The sequence below is a fragment of the Nyctereutes procyonoides genome, unplaced genomic scaffold, assembly GCF_905146905.1.
Source record: "Nyctereutes procyonoides isolate TBG_1078 unplaced genomic scaffold, NYPRO_anot_genome, whole genome shotgun sequence".
Classification (NCBI taxonomy): domain Eukaryota; kingdom Metazoa; phylum Chordata; class Mammalia; order Carnivora; family Canidae; genus Nyctereutes; species Nyctereutes procyonoides.
Genome location: NW_026575125.1, coordinates 14,486,087 through 14,510,892, shown reverse-complemented (window position 1 = coordinate 14,510,892; position 24,806 = coordinate 14,486,087). Strand labels below are relative to the sequence as shown.

The 24,806-nt window shown below is 38.5% G+C and overlaps 1 protein-coding gene across 1 annotated transcript in view; it reads left to right on the top strand.

The window, feature by feature from the left end:
* The window catches only part of SCML2 (Scm polycomb group protein like 2), a 98,722-nt gene that overhangs the window by 7,853 nt on the left and 66,063 nt on the right, over window positions 1-24,806 (top strand). Inside the window, exons 2-5 of the mRNA XM_055337339.1 lie at window positions 14,850-14,895; window positions 18,199-18,246; window positions 22,159-22,229; window positions 23,106-23,340. Coding sequence (XP_055193314.1) covers window positions 14,874-14,895; window positions 18,199-18,246; window positions 22,159-22,229; window positions 23,106-23,340 — 376 coding nt within the window. The 5' untranslated portion in view covers window positions 14,850-14,873. The remainder of the gene's footprint in view (window positions 1-14,849; window positions 14,896-18,198; window positions 18,247-22,158; window positions 22,230-23,105; window positions 23,341-24,806) is intronic.

The following is a 24,806-nucleotide window of genomic DNA, read 5'->3' as shown; positions in this document are numbered from 1 at the left end:
AGGCGCCCCTAAATATGTAGTCTTTGTAGTGGTTGTGAGGCATTTAGACTGACATTCAATAGGCTATACTAGAAATTTTGGAGGGAGATTGAGGCTAGAAATACTGATATAGGAGTTATCCACAGAGGGATGTTGCATCACGATAGACTAGAATGAGATTCTAGACTCTAAAATTACTAGAATCTAGAGGAATAGAGTGAGTGACTACAGAAGATCAATGGCTAGGAAAGGAGGAAGAAGTAGAGAGGGATAAGAGAGGTAGGGCAAACCAGAGAACCTGAGGCTCAGAGACAAGAGGAGCCTGGAATGAGGGGTGTAAAACACTGAAACGGGGTATGATGCCTGGCAGGTAATTATGGTTTTGGGAAGCACTTCTGAGGAAAGAAGAAAGATTGCAAAAAGTAAAGTATCCCAGCAACTCTTTGTATTTTGAATGTTGTTATATTTATTACCAAAATCTTAGTCATCAGGAAAAGGTTAGTCTGGTAAATATATATTAGAGAATCTTTTCTTCAGGATGCCCAGGTGGCTCAGTGTTTGAGTGCCTGCCTTTGGCTCAGGGTGTGGTCCCGGAGTCCTGGGATCAAGTCCTACATCAGGCTCCCTACGGAGAGTCTGCTTCTCCCTCTGCCTATGTCTCTGCCTCTCTCTCTGTCTCTCTCATGAATAAATACATTAAAAAATCTTAAAAAAAAAGAATCTTTTCCTCACCGATAAAAATATGATGTCTCAATTTAAGGTCACTTTACTCCTTCAAAAAATGTGTATTTTAATATTTGCCAAATGAGAGGTTCAGCAAACAAGTCTAATAATAAATGCTTAAGTTTGGACATTACATATTTCTGCATATGGGACTTCTGTCTGGGAAATAACCAGCAAACTTTGCTGCTGATGTGGGAACAAATTTATCTTTTTCAGTTTAACATCTGTATTTTGTTTTTTTTTTTTATACCTTCTTAGGTTGAGATTCTGTATAAGTCCATCCATTTTATAACCTCTGACCAATGGCCTAAAGTTGAAAAGGGCCCTGGGAGATTTCTTTCTTGTCAGACTTGTTAAGTTCCTGTCCTTGTCAGAATGTTTATCCTAATTGACCCTTGAGATAGTGGTCTCTAATTAGAGACTCAAGGTGTATTACCTTGTCTTCAAAACAAAACAAAATGGAAAAGCAAAACAAATAACCTGAAACAAACAAGTTATGAAAAGGCCCTTGTAATCTTCAAATTATAGACCCATTAACTTGCTAAATAGTTCTTTAAAACTCTTTCTCAAAAAAAGAAAAAAAAAACCAGAATTTTCCTCAGGATCAATGGGAATTTTAAGTTTAATAATTCCACTATTAATCATTGTTTAATCCTACTGAGAAAATGACTGAAGACAACAATGCAGGAATTTTCAAAGCATTTGTTGATCTCTTATCAGCTCTTAATTCTATAACAAGATACAATCTTCCAAACAAATGGTTTTGTAAAGATCTCAGAATATCAATGCTTGTTCAAAGTCTGCTAAGTACAGTAGCTAGATTTCATGTAACTGTGGTATGTTGGTAAAGGAAATGTCAGTGTCAGACACTTATTAAATAGTTTTAATATACTAACTTTTCTTGTGGCTGATTTATATATGAAAAAAAATTAAAAAAAATTTTTTTAACACCATGAAGTTGCTTCTTATATGCATTCAGTGAAGGAGCTTCTCTATATCCTGGCAAAAACAAAACAAAGTGCTTAATTTTTTTTCTTGCCCAAATTTTCTCTCTCATATGATGTGGAGAATTACTTTGGGAGTCTTATTTGAGTCTTTCTTAAAAGTGCTGAAGCAGTTCAAATTATATTGAGAGCAAAATTAAGCTTTTCTGTTGTTTCTGTTGTAGACGATGACTGTGTAAGATACGTTTTTATTTCTAAAAGAATGTTAGGTTCTTAATTTTTTCCAGAAAGACAGCAGCTGTGCTATCTGCATATCTGGTATGTAAGTACTATAGATATGTTCTTAGATGCACAGCATATCTTTATTTGAGGCACTGGGGATTCAACTATGAATTGATGCTAGTAGTATTTACCAGTGGATCATGGTCTATTCCTTTGACTTCTATAATCTCTACCTTTGTACTGTGACAAAAGACATAGGTGAATTACAGTGTAAAGCTGGGGCATTTTCAGAGGGACAATAGAACTTTTTATGTTTTCTCAAATTATACTCAAAGATAGTTTGTTAAATTAACCAGTATTCCTTTACATCAGGATCTGTACATATTCCTCCTAGTACTCAGTCCTAGGAAAGTGTTTATTTTTCCCATTGAATTTGTATGTATTTTTATCTTGTAGTGAAGCTTATATGGACCAGAGAGAAATTAACCATTCAGGTTGAGTACTCTTATTTTCCAACTGGTACATTTTTATTTGTACCTTTTTTTTTAAGGGTGGGGAGGGCCAGGAGAGAGAATCCCAAGCAGGACCCATGCCCAGCGCAGAGCCCAACACAGGGCTGGATCTCACTACCCTGCAATCATGAACAGAACCAAAATAAAGGGTCGGTTGCTTAACCTACTGAGCCACCCAGGTGCCCTGGTGTTTATCCCTTTTTAGATTACAAAATAAGCACTAATTTTTCAAAAGCACTGTTTTCAGTGCTAATCTTGAGAATAGTGAGGGGTTTTTTTTGTGAGTTTTTCCTTATGGCATGAACTTTTGTTTTTTAATTTATTTTTTATTTTTTAAAAAGATTTTATTTATTCATAAGAGACACACACACACACAGAGAGAGAGAGAGAGAGAGAGAGAGAGAGGGGCAGAGACACAGGCAGAGGGAGAAGCAGGCTCCATGCAGGGAGCCCGATGTGGGACTCGATCCCAGGTCTCCGGGATCACACCCTGGGCTGAAGGTGGCGCTAAACCGCTGAGCCACCTGGGCTGCCCAGGCATGAACTTTTAAAAGGCATTTAATATTGTCCAGTTTTAATTTTAGCTAAATGTGTTGGTTTTATGAGTTATAATATGGGAAGAATTTTATTGAAAGATTATTGATATATGGAATTTGGAAAGTGTATATTTAAAAGTGATTCAAATGTGTATTATATATGGATTTACGTATGTGATTTTTAACAATTGAAAGGATATATGCCAGATAGTTAACAGCAGGTATTGTTTGATGGTAGGATTATAGGTGATTTTTCCCCCCTTATCTGTCTTCTAATTTGGGGGGGGATGATGAGCATGTAAAAAAAATAATAACCGATTCTAGTTTCTAGGAGTCCACAAAGGCCATTTTGGTTCACAAAGGGCCAAAAGCTATTTTCAGTACTCAAAACCCCTAAAGGAAATTCATGAATAGTTAGGCCTCAAAGTTGTCCAACACAGGGTGACATCAAGTTTCTTTTGGCTTTAGCTAGAATGTATGTTTTCTGATAATGCTGGTTAGTAGATGGTAGCTGTTTTCTTTGGTAATTATGTGTCTAGGCATTATAGAAAGCATGTATTTATATATTTATTTGCTTATTACTGCTTAATTTAAGAGTGACTTAAATTTAGTGTTTCTGTTTCTTGAAACAACACCTTTTTGGTCTATACTTCAGAAGAGAATAATTAAGTAATGCTCAGGAATCAAAGAAGGATCATAGTGTCATTTTGTAACATAATTAATGTTAAGTGTTAATGCTGAAACCGTCTCATCTCAGGCAATTTTAATTAGGACAGATGAGGTGGGATAGAAGTCAGTCTTTGAACTTCCATTTATTTATGATACTATGCTTGGTGCTCTACCTACACTATCTCATTTTAATTTTCATGACGACACTATGAAGTGTAAGTGATATTAGCCTTACTTTACGCAAGGGAAAACCAAGATGAAGTAACTTGTGATAGTTTTAAGCACTCGAAATATTTCTATGTAATTCATATAGCTACCACTAACCATTGCAGCATAAGTTGTTTAAGAATATATAATTTGTGGGACACCTGGATGGCTCACTTGGTTAAGTGTCTGTCCTTGGCTCAGGTCATGATCCCAGGGTCCTGGGATCGAGCCCTACATCAGGCTCCCTGCTAAGTGGGGAGCCTGCTTCTCCTTCTCGCTCTGCCCCTCCCCGTGCTTGTGCATGCTTGTGGGCGCACGCTCGCTCTCTCTGCACTCTCTCCAATAAATAAGATCTTAAAAAATATGTATATAATTTGTTAATCATATGCCATAGGCCAGCATTGAGTACAGAGCTGCTTCTTTTTTTTTTTTTAATTCATGAGAGACAGAGAGAGGCAAAGGGTGAAGCAGACTCCCCATGGGGAGCCTGATGTGGGACTCCATCCCAGGACCCTGGGGTCATACTGACTGAGCCACCTAGGTGCCCCACTTTCTTTTATTATTTAATTCATACTGTTGTAAAATGTTCAAATAATGCATAAAAATAAAGGGAAGAAAATTAAGGTCATCTAAAATACTACCACCCTGTGAGATAAAAAAAGGAAGATCACTGAAATATTTTTGCATTACTTTATGCAAACTTGCATACAGTTTTATACAAATAGGATAATATCATGCAAGATGTATTCATAAAACACACCCCCTTCCCTTTAGGACACACTATCATCTTTATCTTCCTGGGTAAGCCTTATTATAACCTGTTAAGGGCAGCCTGGGTGGCTCAGCAGTTTAGCACCGCCTTCAGCCCAGGGCCTGATCCTGGAGACCGGGGATCGAGTCCCATGTCAGGCTCCCTGCCTGGAGCCTGCTTCTCCCTCTGCCTGTGTCTCTGCCTCTCTCTCTCTCTCTCTCTCTCTCTCTCTCTCTGTGTGTGTGTGTCTCTCATGAATAAATAAATAAAATCTTAAAAAAAAACCTGTTAAGTGTTCTGTATTTCTCTCCATGCTTAAATAATCTTTTACTCATTTAACCATATGCAAACCTATACATTTATATGTTTATAGTGAAAATTTTAGTCACTATCAGTGAACATTTGAGAACTTTTTAAAGCACAAGTCTTTGTGCTAGCTGTGGGTGAGCTACAAGAAAGAATAATGTGTGGCCTATATTCTCAATCACTTAATATGTGAGAAGAGATGAGTAGGTAAACAACTTGTATTTTACAAGATGTGTCTTGATATGTGGTAAATGTTGGGTGAAGACACAGCCTAAGAACCTTGCAGGGGAGCTTCCATAGGGCAGAAGCTTGCCTTCTTGTTGATTCATATGGGTATAAGCTCCTGACATGTGGGATTATGCTCACTTGTCAGTAAATAAGTGTCTGTAAGTAAAGTCATGTGTTCAAGTGAAACAAAAAAAATTCTGTTGATTGGTTTAAATGGATTATAGTTTGAGATCTGTTGAGAGAAGCAGTTTTTGTATTTGCTTTATTTCTTTGGCATGGAATTATCCCTTCTCCCATTAGGGAATTACATTTTTTTTTTCCTTTAAAGTTTGGGTATTTTGTAAGGAGGAGAATGTAATATTTTGCTATATGATTCATGGCATTTTTAAAAAAGATGTTATTTATTTATTCATGAGAGACACACAGAGAAAGAGGGGCAGAGACACAGGCAAAGGGAGAAGCAGGCTCCATGCAGGGAGCCCGATGTGGGACTCGATTCTGGGACCCCACGATCATGCCCTGGGCTGAAGGCAGGCGTTAAACTGCTGGGCCACCCAGGGATCCTATGCATGGCATTTTGAAGTTTAAGATAGCTTAAGTAAGTAGTACTTTCTAATACAGAAGTTATTATTTGCTCAAAGTAAGCTTAAGGGGTGCCTGAGTGGCTTAGTCTGTTAAGTGGTAGACTCTTGATTTTGGCTCAGGTCATGATCTTGGGGTCCTGGAATTGAGCTCCATGTTGGGCTTTGCACTCATTGGGGAGTCTGCTTGAGGATTCTCTCACTCTCTGTCCCTTTGTCCCTCTCCCTGCTCACTGTCTTTCTCTAAAATAAATAAATATTTTTTTTAAAAAAGTAAGCTTAAGCATTCACTTGATTTTACATCTAGTGCCTAGATTGAATGAGAGTTTACACATTTGCATGGTGCCTGGGTGGCTCAGTTGGTTGAGTATCCCACTTTTGTGTTTGGGTCACGTCATGGTCTCAGAGTCATTCAGAATGAGCCCCACATCATGCTCCATACTAGGGGTGGAGCCTGCTCAAGATTCTTTCTTCCTCTGTGCTTCCCTAACCACTCCACCCCCTGCGCTCTTTCTTTCTCTCTCTTTAAAGATTTTATTTATTTATGTGAGAGAGAGAAAAAGCACAGTAGAGAGAGGGAGAGGGAGAAGCAGACTCCCTACTGGGCAGGAATTCCCTCCCCCCAACACAGGGCTTGATCCCAGGACTCTGGGGTCATGACCTGAGCTGAAGTTAGCAGCTTAATTGGCTGAGCCACCCAGGCATTCCCCCCTCTCTCTCTCTCTTAGAAAAAGAAAAAAAGAATTTATGCATTTGCATATGCCAAATATAAACCTTTGATAGTAGAAGTATTGGGGAGAATCAGGAGGGAAAAACAAATCAATGAAATATATGAATTTCAGAATATTTGAAAAGAAATATTTTATTAAAGATTGGTAGATATTCACTCAAGTATTCAGTTTGAATCTACCTTGTGTTTAGCACTGTTCTGGGTGCTATGGAATATATATAAAGGAAATAAAAACAGGACCAGGGTCATATTTTCTGTCTCTTTAAAAAATATATTTATTTATTTTAGAGAGACAGAGTGTGTGCGTACCCTTGAACACAGAGGAGTGAGTGGCAGAGGGAGAGGGAGAGAGAATCTCGAGCCGACTTGGTCCTTAGCACAGAGCCCCATATGGAACTTGATCTCATGACCCTGAGCTCAAGATGTGAGCCAAAACCAAGAGTCCGTTGCTTAACTGGCTGTGCCATCCAGGTTCCCCAGGTCATATTCTCTTAAAGGGAAGACTATTTCATTTAACATTACTGGCATAGTGAAACATGGAAACTACATGGCTTAAGAGGGAAAGCAATAAAAGTTGTCTATAGTGAAAGAAGAATGTTTAGGACAAATAATTTTAATTTTATTGTGACCCTGAAAGAATCCTTAAATTACCAAGCTCACATTTTTAAAATTTTATTTCATTTTATTTCCTTTCAAATATAGTTAATGTACAGTGTTATATTAGTGTCAGGTGTACAATATAGTGATTCCGCAGTTCCATACATCACCCAGTGCTCATCATGACAAGTGCAATCCTTAATCCCCTTCACCTATTCACTCATCCCCCTACCCACCTCCCCTCTGGTAACCTTCAGTTTGTTCTCTATGGTTAAGAGAGTCTGAATGGTGTCTTCAAACAACCCACTGCACTTTAACACCATGAGGACTGAAAGGGAAAGCTTATTGAGTCACTGACTCGTGCCCTCATAAACAGTTCGAGTTTTTTTTGTGTATCGAAGGCTTTATTTGGCATGACTTTGGACTTCACAAGAGATACATCTGCTCACTGGTGTTGAGTGACTATGATAATTGAAAAGGAAAAATTTCCAAACTCTGAAAGAGTTGATCTTATCTAATATGGCTAATCTCAAACTAAAGGGATCTGGAATTCTTCTTGTCTTTATCTGGGGATAAGTGGTGTTTATTTTATTCCTTGGTCTGTGGTTGTACCTTTAAAATAAGTGGTTTGGATTCCAAAGCACTGATTTTGAAGTTAAGAGTGTTTGCATTGTTGGGACGCCTGGGTGGCTCAGTGGTTGAGCATCTGTCTTTGGCTCAGGTTGTGATCCCAGGGTGTCCGGGGACCAAGTCCCACATCGGGCTCCCTGCAGGGGACCTGCTTCTCCCTCTGCCTATGTCTCTGCCTCTCTCTCTCTCTGTTTCTCATGAATAAATAATACAATAAAATCTTTTAAAAAAAAGGATTTTTGCATTGCATTTAACTCTAAGAAAGTTCTGTCTTTACTTATTTTATACCCACCAGCAGAGTATGAGAGTTCTAGTTGTTCCATATCCTTATCAACATTTGGTATTGTCAGTCTTTTTAATTTTAGCCATTTATGTAGTGGTATCTCATTGTGGTTTTAATTTGTGCTTCCTCAAGTACTAATGATGGTGAGCATCGTTTCACATGCTTCTTGGCCATTTGTGTATCTTCTTTAGCAAAGGCACCATTCAAATCTTTTGCCAATTATGTTTTTTTAAAAGATTTTATTTATTTATTTGAGAGAGAGAGAGAGAGAGAGAGAGAGAGAGAATAAGTGGGGGGAGGGGCAAAGAGAGAGAGAGAGAAGCGGACTCCTTGCTGAGCAGGGAGCCCAATGTGGGACTCAATCCTAGGACCCTGGGATCATGATCTGAGCCAAAGGCAGATGCCTAAGCGACTGAGCCACCCAGGCACCCCCAATTATGGTTTTATAGGGCTGTTTACCATTTAAAAATTGAGTTCTTTATGAATTGAGTAAGAGTTCTTTATGTATTCTGGATCTTTTATTGGATACATATTTTGCAAATATTTTTTCCCATTCTGTGGCTTATCCTTTTCTCAACAGTATCATTTGAAGAGCAGTTGTTTTGATAAAATCCAGTATATCAGTTTTTTCTCTGGTGTGTTGTGCTTCTCTGTGTCATATTTAAGAAGTCATAGCCTAACTTAGAGTCAGTCACAAGGTCTCTGTATTTTCTTCTAGAAGTTTTATAGTTGGAGGCTTTGCATTTATTTTTTATTTATTTATTTATTTATTATTTTTTTTTAAAAATTTTTATTTATTTTATGATAGTCACAGAGAAAGAGAGAGAAAGAGAGGCAGAGACATAGGCAGAGGGAGAAGCAGGCTCCATGCACCGGGAGCCCGACGTGGGATTCCATCCGGGGTCTCCAGAATCGTGCCCTGGGCCAAAGGCAGGCGCCAAACCGCTGTGCCACCCAGGGATCCCTGGAGGCTTTGCATTTAGATTTATGATCTTTATTGAGATAATTTTTGTGTATTAACTTTTTTTTGCAAATTATGCCTTTATTTTATTAAAAAAGCTTTTTTCATGGTGATGTTTTTTATTAGAGTAAGAGAAAAATGGAAGACATCCTTAATGCATATAAATAAGGACTTAGGTAAATTATGGTACAGCCACATCATAGAATATGAAAAGGAAATGTTCAGATGTAAAAAATAAGGAGAGATAAGCACTTGAGGTGATTTTTTTTGATTTGCAAATATAGTCTATTTATTTATTTATTTATTTATTTATTTATTTTATTTCTTAATTTTTTTAATTGGAGTTCAATTTGCCAACATAAAGCATATCACCCAGTGCTCATCCTATCAAGTGCCCCCATCAGTGCCTGTCACCCAGTCACCCCATCCTCCTGCCCATCTCCCCTTTCATTACCCCTTGTTCATTTCCCAGAATTAGGTGTCTCTCCTGTTCTGTCTCCCTCACTGATATTTCCCACTCATTTTCTCTCCTTTCCCCTTCATTCCCTTTCACCATTTTTTATATTCCCTAAATGAATGAGACTATATAATGTTTGTCCTTCTCTGATTGACTTATTTACTCAGCATAATACCCTCCAGTTCCATCCTCGTTGAAGCAAATGGTGGGTATTTGTTGTTTCTAATGGCTGAGTAATATTCCATTGTATACATAAACCACATCTTCTTTATCCATTCATCTTTCGATGGACACAGAGGCTCCTTCCACAGTTTGGCTATTGTGGACATTGCTGCTATAAACATCGGGGTGCAGATGTCCCGGTGATTCACTGCATCTGTATCTTTGGGGTAAATCCCCAGCAGTGCAATTGCTAGGTCGTAGGGCAGGTTTATTTTTAACTCTTTGAGGAACCTCCACACAGTTTTCCAGAGTGGCTGCACCAGTTCACATTCTCACCAACAGTGCAAGACAGTTCTTTCTCGACATCCTCTCCAACATTTGTTGTTTCCTGCCTTGTTCATTTTCCCCATTCTCACTGGTGTGAGGTGGTATCTTATGGCGGTTTTGATTTGTATTTCCCTGATGGCCGGTGATACAGAGCATTTTCTCATGTGCTTGTTGGCCATGTCTATGTCTTCCTCTGTGAGATTTCTCTTCATGTCTTTTGGGCATTTCATGATTGGATTGTTTTTTTCTTTGCTGTTGAGTTTAGTAAGTTCTTTATAGATCTTGGATACTAGCCCGTTATCTGATAGGTCATTTGCAAATATCTTCTCCCATTCTGTAGGTTGTCTTTTAGTTTTGTTGACTGTTTCTTTTGCTGTGCAGAAGCTTTTTATCTTGATGAAGTCCCAATAATTCATTTTTGCTTTTGTTTCTCTTGCCTTTGTAGATGTATCTTGCAAGAAGTTGCTGTGGCCAAGTTCAAAAAGGGTGTTGCCTGTGTTCTCCTCTAGGATTTTGATGGAATCTCGTCTCACATTTAGATCTTTCATCCATTTTTAGTTTATCTTTATGTATGGTGTAAGAGACTGGTCTAGTTTCATTCTTCTGCACTTGGCTGTTCAATTTTCCCAGCACTTGGCTGTCCTTTTTCCAGTGGATGGTCTTTCCTGCTTTGTCGAATATTAGTTGACCATAGAGTTGAGGGCCTATTTCTGGGTATTTTTAAAATACTTATTAGAAAGAGAGAGAGAGAGAGAGAATATACGTGCATGCGCACAAACTGGATGAGGGGCAGAGGGAGGAGCAGGGAGCCTGATGTGGGGCTTGACCATGACCTGAGCTGAGGGCAGATGCTTTACTGACTGAGTCACCCAGGTGCCTCTGTGTATTAACTTCTGCAATAAGTGTTGTTTTTCATTTTTTTGGTACATGAAAATGTTCCAGTACCATTTGTTAAAAAAAAAAGAAAAAAAATCCCCAAACTATCCGTTCTTCATTAAATTACCTTGGCGCTTGTATTGAAAATCTTTTTTGTATGTGGGTGTGTGTATGTGTTGAAAATCTAAAAAAAAGAAAAAAAAATCTATTCACCATATATATGTGCATCTTTCAGGACTTTATTCTGTGTCCTTGGTCTATATGTCAGTCCTTGTGCAATATCACTCTATCTTGATTAAATATTGCCTTTGGATAAATTATTAAATCCAGTTTATTAATATTTTCTTTTATGGTTAGTACATTTTTATGTCTATCTAAGAAATTTGTGTGCATGGTACATGGATTTATTTATTTAAGTCTTCAAAGATTTACTTTTAATCATCTCTATATATATATCTTCACCTTCTAGGATTACAAGATTACTTATTCAACTAATGGGAGCAACTGATAACACTTGAGATCAAGAATTCAGTTACGGTTTAGAGATTTGAGAGAAGGGCATAGAAATCTGGGTATACCTTTGATGTGTGACCCATCCCTCAGTTTTTCAACTGAGCCCCTTTGTAAGTAGTGGGACTTAATTAATGTTATTCACAACTTTTTGCCCTCTGATTAGAGTTGGTCAGTGCCTTCACTCCTTCATCTCCCTTTACTTTCTGCTTCAATTCAGCACGTTCTATATATTTCATTTTGTCTTTTTCCTTTAGCCACTTGGCTGTGGTCTTTAATTGAAAACATCCTCACTCACAGTAGTATTGAATATTCAATTCATTTGATTTTTTTTAAAGATTTCATTTATTTATTTATTCATGAGAGACACACAGAGAGAGGCAGAGACACAGGCAGAGGGAGAAGCAGGCTCCATGCAGGGAGCCCAACGTGGTACTCGGTCCCAGGTCTCCAGGATCCTGGGCTGAAGGCGTGCTAAACCACCGAGCCACCCCGGCTGCCCTCATTTGATTATTCTAATCTGACTTTCAGGGCTGATATCTCAAAAGGGGAGGTTGTGCTTTGTGAGTCATTTATGTATGTGGGTGGCTCCTGAAGGCATGGGTCCTGAGAGACTGCAGAGGGAGATGAGAGCCCAGAAGGAACCTGAGCAACTCTACCATTTCATAATCAAGTAGAGGAGGCAGGGGCCTCTTTAGTGTCTGCTCATTTTGTGTCTTTTCTTTTTCTTTTTCTTTTTTTTTTTTTTATTTTGTGTCTTCAGCCTGAAATTCCTTTCTTTGTCTTCTCTGCTTATTGAAATACTCTTCTTTAAAGGATCAGTTCAAGTGCCACTCCTTTTGAAAAGGCTTCTTTTATATTCCCAGTTAATTGTGCTTTGTGTCTTTGCACAGAGCACCACTTTTACCTCTCTTAATGGAGCTTGGGTTTTATTCTTTGTTCGGTAATTATTTGTTAATATGTCTCTCACTAGATTTCCAAGTTCTTTTGTAGTATATACTGTGTATCTTCTATCCACAACAGCACCAAGCACATAGGAATTCTGTAAATATTTGTTAAATAAATGACTATATCACACCTGGAAACAGATGGTGGTAATGTAGAAAGGAACAAGAAAGGCTTTAGGAAAGTGGGATTTATGTCATCTTAAAGGACGGATAGGATTTCAAGAAGCAGCAGAAGGAAGGGTATCTCATGCAGATAGAACAACATGATGAGTTTTGAGCTAGGCCACAGGATAGGTGTAGGTGGTAGATTCAGGTGGCTTTGAAATTGTGAGGGGCCTTAAATAGGCCCAGCAGAAAATTTTTTATTCAATTTGGTAGTCAGTGAAATTACAGAAGCAGGTAGGTGGTTTGGGCAGAAAGTCCATATCTTTTTTTTTTTTAAGATTTTATTTATTTGAGAGAGAGAGAGAGAGAGAGAGAGAGAGAGAGAGAGAGAGAGAGAGAATGCATGCACAGAAGCAGGAGGAGAAGCAGAGAGAGAAGCAGCCTCCCCGCTGAGCAGGGAGCCTGATGCAGGGCTCGAACCCAGGACCCTGGGACCATGATCTGAGCCGAAGGCAGAGACTTAACTGACTGAGCCACCTAGGCACCCCAGCAACTTAGCCCATATCTGCTATGTATTGAGTAGGTTGGAGAAAGACCCTTGTGGCAAGAGGAGTTAGGTGGCTACAGTATCAGGCCAGGCAGGAGCTAATTAGTGTATAAATCAGTGCCAGGGGAAAGAGAAATGAGAGAGTAAATGTTGGCTGAATATGTGAATGAAAGAAGAGAACCTCACACATTCAGTCATGCCTGAGGTTTTAAATGCCAAGTACCTAGAAGAGTAGTGTGTTGGTAGAAGAAACAAAAATGCCAGAAGGAGCAAGTTTTGAGGAGATGTTGGCTTGAATTTAAGTCTGTTGAGTCAGAGATACAGAAGGTGTTCTAGGTGACGTAATGAATGTGTTCTCCATGGGCTTCCTTTATTTTAATTGTTTAGTTTTTATTTAAATTCAATTAGCCAACATATAGTACATCATTAGTTTTAGATGTAGTTTTCAGTAATTCATCAGTTGCATTTAATACCCAGTGCTCATCCTATCATGTGCCCTCCTTAATGCCCATCAGCCAGTTATCCCATTTCTCCCCCAGCTTCAACAACCCTAAGATCACAGGCTTCCTTTATTTATTTATTTTTTTAAAAAGATTTTATTTTTTCATGGGAGACAGAGAGAGAGAGAGAGAGAGAGAGAGAGAGAGGCAGAGACACAGGCAGAAGGAGAAGCAGGCTCCATGCAGGGAGCCCGACATGGGACTCGATCCCGGGGCTCCAGGATCACGCCCTGGGCCGAAGGCGGTGCTAAACCGCTGAGCCACCCAGGCCGCCCCACAGCCTTCTTTTAAATAAGAAATTACCTTGCATTATACACATAATCATGGTCTGACCACAGGTGCACCTGTGAGTAATGGGAGAATAATGAGAGGCGGATATTCTATTGCCATATTAAATATTTCTGTGTATATACCTCTTTTATAGAACTCATATTGTGTTTATTCATATGCCTGTTTCTGACTGGATGGAGCTGTTGGAGGACAAGGACAGTGTATTATTTATCGCTGTAGATTGCCTGGCATATTGAGGACATACAGGAAAAGTTTGAGTTAATCAATTAGTGACTCACAATACATAGATCTTTGAACAAGTAGTTGTCTTGTTAGAAGACTTGACTTTTGCAGTTTTCACAAGTTTTACCAACATGGTCATGACTCTTTTACCGCTCCATAATATGGGCTTAAGTGGGTTTTGGGATAGGCCTTGATTGAATCCCAACTCTACCAATTTACTGTCTGCTCTTTTTAATTCATTTAACCATAAAAATTGACTCTTTTATTTTTTATTTTTTTAAGATTTTAAAAATTTCTTTATTCATGAGAGACACACAGAGAGAGAGAGAGAGAGAGGCAGAGACACAGGCAGAGAGAGAAGCAGGCTCCATGCAGGGAGCCCAATGCGGGACTCGATCCCGGGACACCAGGACCATGCCCTGGGCCAAAGGCAGACACCAAACCACTGCGCCACCTAGGGATCCCCAAATTCACCCTTTTAAAGTGTTACAATTCAGTTGTTTTTAGTGTATTTACAAGGTTGTATAACTATCACCACTATCTAATTCCAGAATGTTTTTTTTTAAAGATTTTATTTATTTATTCATGAGAGACACAAAGAGAGAGGCAGAGATACAGGCAGAGGGAGAAGCAGGCTCTGTGCAGGGAGCCCGATGTGGGACTCGATCCCGGGTCTCCAGGATCAGGCCCTGGGCTGAAGGCGGTGCCAAACCGCTGAGCCACCAGGGCTGCTTCAGAATATTTTCATCACCCCAAAAAAGAGACATCTTACCCATACCCATTAGCAGTCACTCTCCCAGGCCCTCTTTTCCCAGCCTCTGTCAACTACTAATCTTCTGAACTTTTTTTTTAGAGGATACTCTTAATTTTTTAAACAGATTTTATTCATTTATTCATGAGAGACCGCTGAGCCACCTAGGGATCCCCCTGAGCTTATTTTTATTCAAGGAAAGAAATAAATGATATAACTCTATAACAGATTTCTAATAATAATACCCTTCAGAAATCTGCTAAAGGGAGGCATTAATTAATCTTTCTCCTTGTAGGAAAGAATACTAGAAAAGGATACCATGGGACGAACGGTGAATGAAGGTAAGATTTGCTTTCTAAACATAAGATTTTTAGTTATTCATTTGGAACGAGTACCTTCTAGTAGACTGAACTTTTTGAAAAAAAAAAAAAAAAAAAAAAAAGCCCTTTTAGGACAGCCCAGGTGGCTCAGCGGTTTAGCGCAGCCTTCAGCCCAGGGTGTGACCCTGGAGACCCGGGATCGAGTCCCCACATCAGCCTCCCTGCGAGGGGCCTGCTTCTCCCTCTGCTTGTGTCTCTGCCTCTCTCTCTGTGTGTGTCTCTCATGAATGAATAAATAAATAAAATCTTTAAAAAAAAGTCCTTTTAGAAATAAAGTCATAGAAGATGTTAGGTGTTTAGAATTGTAATTTCAGAACTGAGTAGCTATTAAACCTAATTTTGTCTTTCCTTCCTAGTTTTATAAGTGAGAAAACTCACACTCAGGGAGTGTAAGTGAACAGGTCATAAAATAATCTGTGACAGAGTCAAAATCAGAGTCCATGGGAGCCCCGGTGGCTCAGCGGTTTAGCGCCTCCTTCAGTCCAGGGCATGCTCCTGGAGATGTGGGATCCTGCCTCTCTCTGTCTCTCTTATGAATAAATAAATAAAATCTTAAAAAAAAAATCAGAGTCCAGATCTGCTAGCCCTAATATGTTTGGTTAAAAAATGCTTCCTCCTGAGGTGCCTGAGTAGTTAAGCATCTGACTCTTGATTTTGGCTCAGGTCATGATCTCAGGGTTTTGAGATAGAGCCTCACATTGGGCTCTGTGCTGGGCATGGAGCCTGCTTATGATTCTCTCTTCCCTCTCCCTTTTCCCTTTTCCCCTAAAAGAAAGAAAGAAACAAACAAATAAAAATAAAAAAATGCTTCGTCTTGTCTTGCTTTAGTGAGAAGTCTGCTCACTGTCCCTTGAATATGCTGTACTCATTTGCACCCTCTCTTTTGAGTTGTATAGTTGATCCTTGAACAACATGGGTTTGAATTGCATGGGTCCACTTATGTGTGGATTTTTTTCTGATAAATATATTGGGAAATTTTTTGGAGATTTATGACAATTTGAAAAAACTTTCAAATGAACCATTTCTACACTATTAGTAGTTAAGATTTTGAGGAGTCAAAAGTTATTTGTGGATTTTTGACTGCAGGTGATGAGTATCCCTAACTCCCATGTTCTCAAGGGTCAACTAACTGTATTTTCTTTTCTATGATAGATTCTGCACACTTTTGGCATCCTAAATCCTGTTCTTCTTTCAAGATCCAGTTCAAGTTCCGTGTCTCTTATGAGCTTTTCGGTGGCTGAATGCTGAATTTTGTCCTCTGCTGTTCCCAATTTTGTTAAATGTTTATAGTTTGTGTAATCTTGTAACTAGATTCTCAGCTTCTCTAGAGCAGGACCATGCCTTTACAGTTTCATTTTCTTTCCTATTAGAAAACCTTACTGTAGAATTATTTAGTAAATATAAGTGTGTACTTTCTTTGTACTAGTCAAGTCATTAAATAGAAAGCAGCTTATATATCCATCTCAAATGTTCACATATCTTGAGGCATATGGTACTGAGTCATAACCAGAAAGTAGATCTATTACCTTAAATTGTACACTTGGTATTATTCGTAGATCCCTTCTTTGAGAAGCTTGTCATTTGACAACTTGGGCATCAATAAGGTAAAACAGTGATAGATTGTCAGCATATTAAGTATGGTTAAATTCCTGAGTTCATAATAACACAGCAAAACAAAACTGGTAATCTGTGGAGATTGCTTGGGATCCAACTCATTATTTTAAAAATTAGAAATTAAAGGAAAAAAATGAAGTGTTGCTTGTGATTTTCCTATGTGATATGTACCTCAGGTAATTGAATTCATTGAAGAGGGGAGGTTTTTTCTATACAAGTTTTCTGGCTAATAAAGACAGGATGAAGGTGCCTGGGGTGGCTCAGTTGGTTAAGCATCTGCCTTTGGCTCAGGTCATGATTCCAGGGTCCTGGGATCTAGTCCCACGTTGGGCTCCCTGCTCAGTAGGAAACCTGCTTCTTCCTCTTCCTTTGGCCCTCTTCCCTGCTCATGTGCACTCTCTTTCTCTCTCTCTCTCAAATAAATAAAGTCTGAAAAAACATAAAAACAGGATGATAAAATTAGAATACCTTCATTTTGCAACCGCTAATGAACTAATGGACCCAGGCAATAGCCATCCATGGCTGCTTATATCACAAAAAGAAAGAGACCTAGATTATTAGGAGCCTCCTATGAGAAGTACACACCACCACCTGTGAAGTCACCGTCTTTTCTCTCCCCCTCAAAAAAGCCAAACTTGAATGTGATTAAACTCTTCTGGATCAAAACACTAGCACCTTATATTTAGAGAAAATATAAGGACCAAAAGAACTCTGCACCATAGGATCTAGTCTGTATAATCCAGATTGTAAAACTAAACTGGCATCATCAGCATCAAAAAATTTCCAGAGGAAGGGAGAAGAGAAAGAAAAGGAAAAGGAGCCTATAAATATCAAAAGAGACTTAAGGCACATTATCCATTGCTATATATGGACTTTATTTGGGTCTTGATTCAAAGAGACACACTTAAAATAGGACATTTGGTGAAATATGAATACTGACTGCTTATTTGATGTTATTAAGGAATTATGGTTAATTTTTCAGCATAATATTTTTAAAAATTAATCATTTTATATATATATATGGAAAAAATGTGTTATTTGTAAATTCATAAGGTCTAGTGTTATTGGAGCTCCTCAGCTTGGTACAGACAAAAATCTCTGCGTAGTCTTTTGAATCATGTTGTATTCCAGCTTCATTCTTATGTTTTAAACTCTTAAAAGCATGCAGTTTATTATTTTTTTTTAATTTTAGAGAGGGGGAAAGGGGGCAAGCTCCCTTTTGGGGCTTACATTTGAGTGGAATGAGACATACAGTAAATAAAATAAATGAGCAAATTGTAAGATGCACAGTATGTTAGAAAGTGAAATTCTATGTAGAAAATGAGGATGTTAATTATAAAATTAAAACTGGGTCTTATTAGAAAATAGTTTGTAGGTTTTCTTTTTTTTAAAGATTTATTTATTTGAGAGAGAGATCGAGCGTGAATGGGGGAGGCACAGAGGGAGAGAATCTCAAGCAGACTCTCCACTGAGTGCAGAGCCTGATGCAGGACTCGATTCCACAGCCCATGAGATCATGATCTGAGCCAAAACCAAGAATCAGACATGCAACTGACTGAGCCACCCAGGTGCCCCTAGTTTATAGATTTTCTAAGAGCACTTTTAGACTTTTGCTATAGATTTCCAGACTATTTTCTTTGTTTTTTTTAGATTCAATGGATGTCAAGAAGGAGAATCAGGAGAAACCTCCAAACTCAGGTATATCCTCTGTGCAAAATGGTAGGTTTTAAAGAAGTTCAGTACAATGTATTTTTCTTTTCACTCAGTGTTAGTATGAACTCTTACTGCTTGCAGTATAGTCTATGTATAGCAAACTCCTGTAAATATAAAACCTGAGTAATAGGAAAGGTAAAAACATTTTATTTTGAAAATTTTACTTTGGTTTTATTTTAGAGATAAATTGGTATGTGATTAAAGTAGAAAATATGCATTTCAATGCAAATGTTGCCAAATTAAAGGTATCTAGTTAATAATTGACATTTATTACCAATTAAAAATGATAATGTGATTATTAATAAAAACCCTTCTAATATTAGAATCAATGGGAAAATCCTTTTTTTTGGTAGTCAAAAGATAGTTCATTGGATGAAAGCTTAGTTATTATTAGGAGGTTTGACAGATCTGTTCTAGAATCCTGGCCTCATTCTTTACTGGCCTTTTGACCTTGGGCACATTACTCAATGTTCTTAGTCTCTTTTTTCTTCTCTATAGCACAGGAATACTACTATTTACTTCATGGGACTATTGTAATTAAATAAAGAAAATGAATGTAAAGCATTTAATATAATGCCTAGGTATACAGTAAATGTTCAGTAAATGTTTATTAACCTTGAGTTATTAATTCATATTTTAAGTTCCTTATTGGGAACAGGATGTGTATAGCACTGCATCAGAGACTCGAGATTGAATCTAACGCATTGTACCTGCTCTTAAGGAAAACAAGAAAATTAATCATATGCACACAAAAGCTGAATAAAATAACTATAACAAACTTACTGTGTTTATCCTGAGTTTTCCAGGCAAACCTTTTGCCCCTTGTTTATCTGTGGTACCTGTCCTGCCAGCCCCACTCTTGGGGTAGTTCACCTATGACTTTCTGTTCCTACAGGAAGACAGCCTATAGAGGTAATCTCCATGGAATCATTCTTTCTTTCTCTCTTTCTTTCTTCTTTCTTTCTTTCTTTCTTTCTTTCTCTCTCTCTCTCTCTCTCTCTCTCTCTCTCTCTCTTTCTTCTTTCTTTCTTCTTTCTTTCTTTCTTTTAAAAGATTTTATTTATTTATTCATGAGAGACAGAAAGAGAGGCAGAGACATGGGCAGAGGGAGAAGCAGGCTACCTGTGGGGAGCCTGCTGCGGGATTCAATCCCAGGACCCCGGGATCACATGCATGAGCAGGGGAAGGAGCAGAGGGAGAAGGAGAGAGACAGTCCTTAAGCAGACCCCACCGAGCATGGAACCCCACATGGGGCTTGATCCTGTGACTCCAAGAATCATGACCTGAGCTGAAATCCAGAGTTGAATGGTCTAAGCCACCCAGGTGTCCCTGTTTTGTTATTTTTTTAAAAATATTTTATTTATTTATTTTATTTGAGAGAGTGTGTGCATGGGGATAGAGGGAGAGGGAGAGAATCCCAAGCCAACTTTATGCTGAGCATGGAGCCTGACATAAGGCTTGATCCCCATGACCTCATCATGGCCTGAGCCAAAACCAGGAGTTGGACACTTAACTGACTGAGCCACCCAGGTCTTTTATAAATGCTCTCCAAGGTCATATGGTGTAGTAGAGCTTCAGTTAGAACCTTGGGTTTCCTGATTGTCAGGTTAGTGCTTAGGAGGTCACTGAAATATCCTGGTCAGTTAATTTTGGAATTATGGATCTCAGTTTTCATTTAAAAAAAATGTGTGTGTGTGTGTGTATATAAAGATTTTATTTGAGAGAGAGAGTGAGTAGGTGAGAGAGAGAGCACAAGTGGGGTGGGGGTGGGGGTGGGGACAGAGAGAGAGGGAGAAGCAGATGCCCTGCTGGGCAGGGAGCCTGACTTGGGCTCAGTCCCAGGACCCTAGGATCATGATCTAAGCCGAAGGCAGATGCTTAACTAACTGAGCTGCCCAGGTGCCCCTAAATATATATATTTTAAAATTTTTATTTTAAGTAGGCTCCATGCCCAATGTGGGACTTAAACTCGACCCTGAGATCAAGAGTCCCATACTCTATGGACTGAGCCAGCCAAGTGCCACTGTTTTCACTTTTGACAAAGCTATCCAGTATTAATAAATTTAGGTACATCTATGACTTTTTAGTTTTAGAATGGTAATCCATACCTTTTATTCAGTGACTTATATGTATGCTACATCATTTAATTCTCAAAATACCTTGTACTGTATGTATTACTTTCCCTCATTTTGTAGGTGAAGGAACTAAGGCTGAGAAACTGAAATGACTTGCTCAGGTCACATAGCTTGTAAGAAGCAGAGCCAGACTGGAAAAAGGCAGGTTCAACCTCAGAGCCCATATTCTTGACATTCTGCTGCGTGCCATTCAGCACTGTGGTAGGGTTAGCTTCATATCATCTGCAAGTGGAATTAAACCCAGTTTATTTTTTTAATGGAACAATCTCTTAGATTTATCATTAAAAAAAGCAGAGTGTACAGTGTTATGTATGACATGCTTAATACCATGTGTAATATGTGTATATACACATATAAATACATACACACACAGTGCTATGCTGAAGCTGACTCATGCCAGCTTGTGAGAGTCACATGTGCACATCTCTTCCTAGCTTTGTAATTGTTGACTTCACCTTGTCACCTTGTGATTAGCTGTGGTGGTAGTATTTATGCCATAGAAATCTGCAAACACTACCAGTCAGGCTTTTAATTTATATTTTCTGGAAAGCTGGTTGTTAAACATTTAACAACACTCCATTTGTGTGTATGTGTATGTGTGTATAAGCATTCTACCCTTTGAAGGATATTTAAGAGGCTGGTAATTCCCCCAGGAAGGGAAACTGTCAAACCCAATATTTTTATAGTGAGGAAATTAAGCAGGAGTATAAGTGGTTGATGAGAATTACATTTTGTATGAATTATGGGGCACCTGGGTGGCTCAGTTGATTAAATGTCTGACTCTTGATTTTTGCTTAGGTCATGATCTTGGGGTTGTGGCATCAAGACCCACAAGGGCTTCCCACTCAGCTGGTAGTCTGCTTCTCTCTCTCTCTCCTTCTGCCCCTCCTCCTTGTGCACATGCCCACATGTACTCTCTCGCTCTGTCTAAAATAAAAAAAAAAAACCAAAAACACTTTGTATGAATTAGTAGTACCTTTGATACTGTTATCAAGTCTTTTTCTCAGTGTCTTGACAGTCTGACTGGAACAGTGAATTGAAGTGTGCAAGCCAGGCAAAGTATACTGCTTTCTGACCTTCTTCAATACCATTGTAATGTATCACGAAGACTGAGTGAGAGAAAGGACAGCAAGGGTTTGTAGAAAATATAGATCATTAAAGTAATTCATATTCAGTGACTGTCCTGATGACTGGTTTACTGCTTTGCTCTGCCACCATATTCTTGATACCCTGTATGGAGATCTAATAGTCAATTGAGAAGCAACTCTGGTTCTTAGATTTTTTTTTCTTTCCATAAAGCATTGCAGGGGTAAGACTGTTAGATCACATACCTAAACACCTTTAGTTCTCCATGAAAAAACAAAGAAGTGGCTTCACATTAATGGGATGAAATGATCTTGAGTATACACTTGTCTTGAGTAAATTTATATAGGAGACAGATGAGTAGAATTTGCTCTTACTCTATAAAAAAATCCTTCAATTGTTCTTAAGAGTCTACATTTTTAGAATCATTGTGCTAATTCTTCATTACATTGAGAAGATCTGGAGTGTAATTTATATCAGAGCTGTTATCAGAAAGTTGTCTTATTATTTCTATGTTGATAATCAAATGCAGATCAGGAAATTTGAATTTACTCTTTAGGAAGTCTTTTTTTAGAGAGATATGGAGCTAAAGTCCCATTTTACTCCTGAGAGTTAGTATATATATTATATTTGCTAAAAAAACCCTTCTTTTGTGTGTATATATATATTTTTTTCCCAGATGATTTCCACTGGGAAAATTACTTGAAAGAGACTGGATCTTTGAGTGCCCCTTCAGACTGTTTCAGACAGGTATGTCAAAATTCTATAGATATTAAATATATTAATGTGAACTCTTAATTTGTTGAGGGATGTCTGTGTGATTGTTAGGTTCTAGCAGTGTGAGGACATGAAGGGGTTGTAGTAGTGCCATTTAAGGGCCAGATGGTTTCTTTGCATTCATTCATTAAGAATTTACTGTGTCATGTATACTAAGCCCTTATGATTGTCCATCTGGAGGGAAAGACAGACATGTAAATAATTAATTATGAAAACTATGATAACTCTATACTGGGAGTGCTCACAGAAGAGGTGATATCTGAGATGGTTGGAATGAGGAGAAAAATATTCCAGGCAGAGAGAACATCCAAAGCAAAGGCACATGGATGTAAAAGAACCTGAGTGTTGAGAGATGGCATGGGGTGGCTGGAACACAAAGCGGGTGGAGGTGATAGTGTGGGAATAAGGTTAAAGGTGTGGGAGCTTTTAAACTGTACTGAGGACTTGGACTTAGGCAGTGGTGAGCTGCCTGTCGGTTTATTTCAAGGGGAATGGCCTAATCAGATTCTTATTTTAGAAAGCCATTCAGGGTACATTTTATAGACTGTATTTGGGTTGCCTGGAGTGGGCAGAGGAGTGAGACCAGCAGTGAGCAGTGTTTTTATGCTGCATGTCACGCCAAGGAGAGGGTTTGGAGAAGATCTTTTCCTTGACCCTTATAGTTCTTTTGCTCACTATCTGCCATGACTGTTACTTAAAACATTTTGCAGGTATTCTGGTAACACAACTGACCATTTGTTTTTCTTACAGTTGATGCGTTTTAATAAAACTTTATTTGTGTGTATGTGTGTGTGTGTGTGTGTGTGTGTGGTACACACACACACACATACATATATGTAATATATACAGTCCCAGGTTCCACCAGCTAATGACTTCAAAGTTGGCATGAAATTGGAAGCCCATGACCCTCGCAATATGACTTCAATATGTATAGCCACAGTTGTTGGAATTACTGGTGCCAGGCTACGTTTAAGACTGGATGGTAGTGACAACAGAAATGATTTTTGGAGACTTGTTGATTCTCCAGACATACAGCCTATTGGGACATGTGAAAAGGAAGGGGACTTACTTCAGCCTCCACTGGGTAAGGATAAACCGTTTTTAAAATGAAATATTCTTACTAATGTAATATTCAGTAGAAAAAGTTTCAAGTAGCCTTTTACTCATTTATTTTTAAGATTTTATATTAGTTTTTAAAGGTTTTATTATTTATTTGAAAGAGAGTACACATGAGCAGGGGGGGGGGAATGCAGAGGGACAAGTCGACTCTGCACTGTGCACCAAGCCCATGGGGCGAGGTCTCAGGACCTGAGCTGAAATCAAGAGTCAGCCGCTTAACCAACTGAGCCACTCAGGTGCCCTAGATTTGATTTTTAAATAATCTTTACACCCAATGTAGGGCTTGAACTCACAACCCCAAGATCAAGAGTCACATGCTTTACTGACCAAACCAAGTGGATGTCCCTGAAGTGGCCTTTTAGAAATCTCTTCTAGGCATTTTTGCAAATAGATATTTACTGTGGAGAATGTATGAGAGATCAACTCAGTACCATATGTTACAGAGTTTCACTTAAATACACGTTTGGCATATGTGTGCTGAAGGTTCTCCACTCCAGGGCAAGACATGTGCTGTCTTCAAACTTGAAATTTCAAAAGCAGCTCTACTAGGTCACACATGCAGATTCAGAAACCCTTTTGGGGGAGAAGTTTGTAGCATTTGTTACGAGTCACTTTTTCCCTCATTATTGTCTGTTGAGCTATTCAGCATTTTTGGCATGGCGGTGAGCACAGGAGAAGGGTATGATTCCACATTCAGACCCCAGTTTCAAACTTGGAATTTCATTATAACTGCAATGAGAAGAAATAGTGAGAGGGGTAGAGGTCAGTACCTTTAAGTCTTTGAAAGGGAGAAAACTGATGGAACTTTATAGCAAAGGTTTTTAAGTACAAAGTTCTCAATTTTTTTAAGCACTTTAAAAAAAGTTTTTATTTATTTATTCATTCATTCATTCATTCATTTGAGACAGAGAGAGAGAGAGAGAGAGAGAGAGAGAGAGAGAGAGAGAGAGGAGAGAAAGGCAGAGGCATAGGCAGAGGGAGAAGCCTACTCCATTCAGGGAGCCCAATGTGGGACTTGATCCTGGATCTCCAGGATCACACCCTGGGCTGTAGGCGGCACTAAACCACTAGCCACCTGGGCTACCCTTGTTTTTTGTTTCTTCTTTACAATGCTGAAAATGAAAATTCTCTATTGTAAAGCACAATGAGAGAATGGATTTCTTTTTGTCTCTGACTAGTTAATTCCTTTAGAACCCCAAATTTAAGATATTAATAATTGCCACTCTTATAGCAATATATTTTTATACTTTCCTTGCTCTATTTGTTAATTATTCCTAATTCCTAATTTGGTTTAAAATATTTTAAAAAACTAACTAAAAATGTGTTATTCCAAGAAGGTGGTTTAGAGTGTGTTTTCTGCCTTTTGCCTTTTTTTCTTTCTTCATATCATTTATGTTTTAAATAGCTCTTAAATCATACAGAATAAGAGAT